This window comes from Hylobates moloch, unplaced genomic scaffold (assembly GCF_009828535.3).
Source record: "Hylobates moloch isolate HMO894 unplaced genomic scaffold, HMol_V3 SCAFFOLD_13, whole genome shotgun sequence".
NCBI lineage: Eukaryota > Metazoa > Chordata > Mammalia > Primates > Hylobatidae > Hylobates > Hylobates moloch.
The window spans coordinates 59,364,147-59,370,146 of NW_026652288.1; the positions used below are offsets into that span (position 1 = coordinate 59,364,147).

At 43.5% G+C, this 6,000-nt stretch overlaps 1 protein-coding gene across 3 annotated transcripts in view; it reads right to left on the bottom strand.

Annotated features, from left to right (window-relative positions):
* Window positions 1-2,661, bottom strand: part of NELL2 (neural EGFL like 2) — a 369,728-nt gene extending 367,067 nt beyond the window's left edge. The window contains exons 1-3 of one of the 3 annotated variants that reach the window (XM_032173769.2): window positions 2,394-2,661; window positions 1,602-1,687; window positions 1,021-1,149 (exon numbers count right to left, since the gene is read on the bottom strand). In XM_032173769.2, coding sequence (XP_032029660.1) covers window positions 1,021-1,149; window positions 1,602-1,656 — 184 coding nt within the window. In that variant the 5' untranslated portion in view covers window positions 1,657-1,687; window positions 2,394-2,661. Of the gene's footprint in view, window positions 1-1,020; window positions 1,150-1,302; window positions 1,414-1,601; window positions 1,688-2,080; window positions 2,252-2,393 lie in introns of those variants that run through there. The other 2 variants (XM_032173772.2, XM_032173771.2) reach the window with 2 other exon arrangements.
* Between the last annotated feature and the right edge of the window lie 3,339 nt (window positions 2,662-6,000).

Here is a 6,000-nt window from a genome sequence, read left to right on the forward strand (position 1 = left end):
TTGGTAATTATGAATTGCACTTTCAAAGCCATGGCACCAAAATAACAACAACAACAAAAAAATCTGGGTGAGGTAGGGCAAGAAGCTTTAGTCCACCAAATATGTTAAACCAAACTCCATTCTCTTTTGCCTTCATGTATTCTTCACTATACGTGAATCTAGTCTGTCTGTACACGTTTAGGCACCTTTTAGAAGCTCTTATTACGGCAACTTCCCACAAACAAGCAATCCTCAAAAGCTCTAATCAAAGTTGAAGGTTTGCTGCATTGGAATTTGCTTCTGACTGCACAACACATTTAAATATAATTTGAGATGTAGACATTTGTGCCCAGCCAATATCCATTAACTTCAAAAAAAAAGGTGCAAAATCCTAAGTACACAATTAATGATAACATGAGATACACTTCTAGATTAACATTTACTTGAAATCTTTCCAAAATACTTTTGAGACCATTATTCCCTTTCTCTTGTTATTGGTGGATGAAGGAAGAATGAGGGTCTTTCAATGATAAATCTTGCCTCAAATATAGTGCGACTGTGATATACAGTAAGTAAAAATATTCAGAGGCGTTAATTTTTCCAGAAAGCTACCCCCAGAAAACAATTCCTCCAAGCAGGGCACCATTGTACCTGAAACTTTCAAAGATCAGTGTCTTAACTAAGATTAAGCTATCCTTTTTCCTACCTAAATCAATTTCACCCAAACGAGGCGTTTGTGTTATAATTCATTGTTCCCCAGATTCTAAAATCAACCATCTGCCATAGGAGTTTCTGCTCAGTAATTAACGGACTATCCGTTAGAACTGGTGAGAGTACAAAGTACGAAGGAGAAGGGTGCGGCAGGGGAGAAAAAAACACTTAAAAGAGATAGGGATATGTGTCTCACACTGGCCCCTCTACACCTCAGCTAAAGTACTGCCATCCATGAGGCAATACAAAGTTAGGACAAGCGGCGAGAACAACTCCTGCCGGGGTTATCGGAACTGAAATCACAGTGGGGATGCAGCACGCCGGGCATACCTTGAAAGAGAAAGGCTTTCGTCCCATTATGCAGCCCCGGGACCTGACGCACTCCGGTCGTGGACTCCCCAAGTTCTAACTCTGTTAAGACGTCAATCTGTAGGGAAGGGTCCACACCAAGCCCCCAAACTGGTGAGGGGTGTGAGGGGGGAGAGAGAAAAAGGAAAAGCTCCATCAAAATGCAAGTCTCTTCCTCCAGAGCAGCAAAGAACCGCGTTTTCGCGACAATATTGGGAACTGAAGATGAGAGGCGACTGCCTCCTCCTCCGCCGAGAGCCTTACCTGAGATCAGCAGCCAAGCTTTAAATAGCGGAGCACTCAGTCCCGTTTCCATGACCTACTTTAAACCCCTCTCACTGCAAAGTTCCCCCTCAGCCCTCCGACCCTGGACTAGGGGCGTGATCCGCCTCGCGGTCTCCAAGGCAAGCACAGAAAAAAAAAAAAAAATCCATATCCAAACCCGCCCCCTTACTCCAAGCTTCCCACTCCAGACCTACTTTGGCGAGGCTTCCCCAGCCAGCCCCTGCTGCCCCGAGGCGGGAGCCATCCCTTTCCCCAGCCCCAGCTCTGCGGCCACTCACCTGCTCCGAGACCGAAGATCAAACAGAATGTTCTCAGTAAGACCCGAGACTCCATGGTGCGGATCAGCTCAGTCCATCGTCTCCCTCTTTAAAAATAAAAATAAAAATCGAAGAGGTTCTTGGAATCAAGCGGGAAAACAACGTTTGTCTCTCCTGCTGCTGCCTCGGATTTACTGATTAGTAGGATTAATACGCTTTGGTTGCCTAAGAAAGAAAAGGGAGGCCTCCCCAGGCGCGTGAAGAACTTAGACCCTCCAATGCGCACATCATTCCCACACGCAGAGCCGAGGCGGCAGCGCGGCCGGGAGGGGGCCCGGAGGGAGGGGTCGGACTCGCCCCTGAGCGGCTCCGCCGGGGAATTAGCTCCCGAGCCGAATAAAAGCAGCCAAAGACTCGCACACCCAGTAGAAGAGGGGCGGCCCCAAGAAAGTCCGGGCTGGGGCGGCCCCGCACCCGCCCGTCTTCCCCGCCGCCCGAACCTGTTGTAAAGGCAGAGACAATGGAGAAAGCTCCGGGAGACGCGCTGAGAAACTGCTCCTCCGGGGAGGGAGGGGCGGGCCGGAGGAGGCGGGGTGAGGAGGAGGGAGGGGCCGCCGAGGGCGAGGCCGGCGCTCAGCGTCGGTCTCCCGCACGGTCTCCTGGATGCCAAACCCGGTCTAGCGAGTCCCGGAGCCGTTGCAGCCTCAGTTTTTCGCTCTCCCTCTCTCGATGATCCGGGCAATGCCAACCTCCTTTCGGGATTGAAAGCTCTAAATCCAAGGCGCTTAGTTGATGGGCGATCTTTGCTCTCACCCCTCGATTTCGGCGCGTGTCTTGAAAGACAGGAGAGAAAAAAAGACCACCCAGCTGCAGGAGGCAAGGCTGGAGCGAGTAGCGCTCGCCTGCCCTTTAAGCAAAGGAGGGAAGCCCACGTGCACTCGTGCACTGAGCTCCGGAGTAGCCCCGGGGTGCAGGGCACTCCCCCTCCAGGACGTGCGGAGGAAGGCCACCAAAACACGCTCCACTGCCGAGGTGGAGCTGGGCAAAGTAGATAGAGACTGGTGGAGACGGATGGCGAGCCAGGGAAGCCCCGGGAATCCTGGTGGAGAGGTTCCCTGCCCGGGGCGGGGCGCTGGAGAGCTTCCCCGGCGGGGAGAGCGCAGAGGAGAACTTGGCCAGGAGGTGCTGGACAGCTCCGGGACCTCGCGCGCCCCCTGCCAAATACAGCGTGGAGACCCGGACTCGGGCTCTCTGGGACCAGCATACAGCAGAAAGCAAAGGGAACTGAGCCAGGGCGTCTGTTCACGCCGAAATATCTACCTACATAGAGGAGATGGTTAGAGAGAGAGAGAAATAAATAAATACATAAATACATAAATAAGCAGAGGGAGGAGATGGAGCCCAGGCGAGAGAGAAGAGCCATCCCACTGTTGACCACACTCATGCAGGCTCTACCTGCCCTTCACCATATATGTCCGAGACCATAACAGTGGTGTCATTTGAGATCCATTTTTCAGCAGGCACATGTATGTTCAAGATCAATGGTACATAATATTTTTTGAACATAGCCCTAAAATCTTTAGGTAATTTTGAGGAATGACATTCCACTTTCATTTTGGAAAAGTTAAGAGTTTAAAAAAACCATTATGGTATTAATCTGTACAAAGATCAATTGAGTTTCTTAACCTTCCTTGCAAACATGTGGTTACTGAATTCTCCAACTGGATACTATACAGCTACAGTTACCAAAATGACTACTGGGTAGTCTGAGCCCCCTGCAAGGCAGGAGTATAATATACATTTTATCTATAGATGTATAGATATAGATATTATCATATAGTGGAATACATATACTATATTATACTATAGGGAAAGAGGTATTTTTAGATCTGCCCTTAGAATTTTTAAGAGAAAAGATTCAGAATTCGGGAGCTCTTTTAAATTAATTTTTAATTCTCTCTTACTCAATTTCCCATTTAATTCTATTTGTAACTTTGTAAAGTTTGAGAAATATTTCAGTATTTACAAGTGATAAAGGATTGTCATATGCAATTTCCCAAATTTGAAAAACTATGCCAAATAAATAATACAATGTAATAATCAATGAAAAGAAATTAATCATCAGAGAATTAAAGACCTTTCTACAGCAGTGCATCTAAAATATTAAATTGTAATAAGTATCTACAAAAGTTACACGAAATAAATTTTAAATAATGTATCATTTAAAATGTTATCATTAGAGAAAAGAATAAAACATAAATATACATATGCACATATGTATTTCCACATAGAAGTCCTCCTAACCAACCTGTATTCAGCCAACTCATGGAAGTAGGGATACTCTCCAGTTTCTCTGACTCTCATCCATGATATGCTGAAAGCTGGTGGTTAATGGGCTTATCCTCAGTACCATCACACTGAGGCTCCCTCCAGAACAGTGGTATTTGGTACCCAAAATAATTCTAGTTGAACCTGCTACTGTAATTATTTGACCTAATTAAATGTTATGGAAATCATTAAAATATGAGTATGGGGAGGGATGAAGAGTTGTTTCTCTAAAACTAAGGTGTAAGATTTGGAAACCCATAGTAAAGGTGAGTCATTGTATTAGCTAGGGCAGAGTTTCTCAACCTGGGCAGGAGTTTTTAACATTATAACTGCTAACATTTTGGGGTTGGATAATTCTTTGTTGGGGCTGTCCTGTGCCTTGTAGGATGTTAGTTGAATTCTTGGTCTCTATCCACTGAATGCCAGTATTTTCAGTATTCCATTTTATCTATGTGTTTTTTGACTGTATCTCTTTGTGAAGCTTTTAAAATTGGTATTCTAGGGAATACAATATACATACTTAACTTTTCACCTTCTACCTAGAGTCCATACATTACCACTTCAGTTGGAATACAGAAGCTTTACTACCACATCAATCCCTTTATCCTCAACTGTTTAGGTTGTAGTTGTCTTATGTATTATATCCACATTGACTCAAACTCCTTTTAGACGTTAAAATTTTGCTTGCAATCATTGTTGTAGGCATAATAATATTCCAATCCCCTCCCCCTTAAGAAACAGTCTTTTCCAGGTCCTAATCCCTGGAACCTGTGTATGTTACCTCATATGGCAGAGGGGATTTAAGGTTGCAGATGGAATTAAGATTGTTAATCAGGTAACCTTAAAATAGGAAGATTATTTCAGATTATCTGGGTATGCCCAATATAATCACAAGGGCCCTTAAATGTGGAAGAAGGAGGCACAAGAGGAGGTCAGATTAATGCAATGTGAGAAGAACGCGACTTCCTGTTGCTGCCTATGAAGATGGGAAAATATAGAAGGGCTATGAGACAAGGAATATGGGAAAATATAGAAGGGCTATGAGACAAGGAATAAGGAAGAATTTCCATCTAGAAATTGGAAATGGCAAGGAAAAAGATTATCCCTTAGAGCCTCCAGAAAAGAATGCAACCCTGCTGATAACTTGACTTTTGCCTAAAGAAGTCAAGACTGTTTTAGACTTCTCAACAACCAAACTGTAAGATAATAAATTTTTGTTGTTTTAATACACTAAATTTGCGGTAATTTGTTACAGCTAATATAAGTACTGACTACATGAGGAAAAGTTCAGTAAACATGGTTGACTCTAATGACCCTTATATCCCTTCCTACCATATACACATATCAAAGCAAAGTAAAATGTCCAATTTTTAAATTCACAGATGAGCTTTAAATTAAGAAAAGAAAATCCCCAGGTGCTAGAAAAAAAGACATAGCAGAAGATGGACAGAGAAAGCAATAGCTGGTGCAAGAATTGGGAGAGGGTGGGACACAGGGATTCAGACTCTATCGGGACCCTAAGAAAATAGAGTGAGATTTTAACATCCACACCAGAACTGAAAACAACAAATTTTGGAAGCCAGAAAAGATGATGATATTACTGATTCTTCTGATAAGAGTAGTAAGCTTTGAAGAATTATATCTCCTACCAAAAGAAACTTTTGAAACTTTAAAACTTTGCATATTGGCCAAAGCTTGCCAGCTGCACATGCCCTTGTGGAAAACCAATGCACCTATACTAAATGTCAAATCTCAAGCTTTGCCACTTGCAGGTCCAAGGTCCAAGATCACACTCCTCACTGATATGGAAATTCTAAAATCAAAAAATAGCATTAAACTCCCAGGGTCTTCTGAAGAAGCAAATATAAGACTTCTTTTAAGTGACTTTCTATGACTTCTGGTACACAAGAGGAAAATTCCTGCTGTGCAATAATAATAATAATAATAATAGTAATTGTCATTGTTATTACTATTACACTGAGATAAAAGACCATGAAAAATAGTCAAGAAACATACACACACACACACACACACACACACAGAGAGAGAAACAGAGAATTAGTATCTCATGAACTCAGAATATCAAAAAATA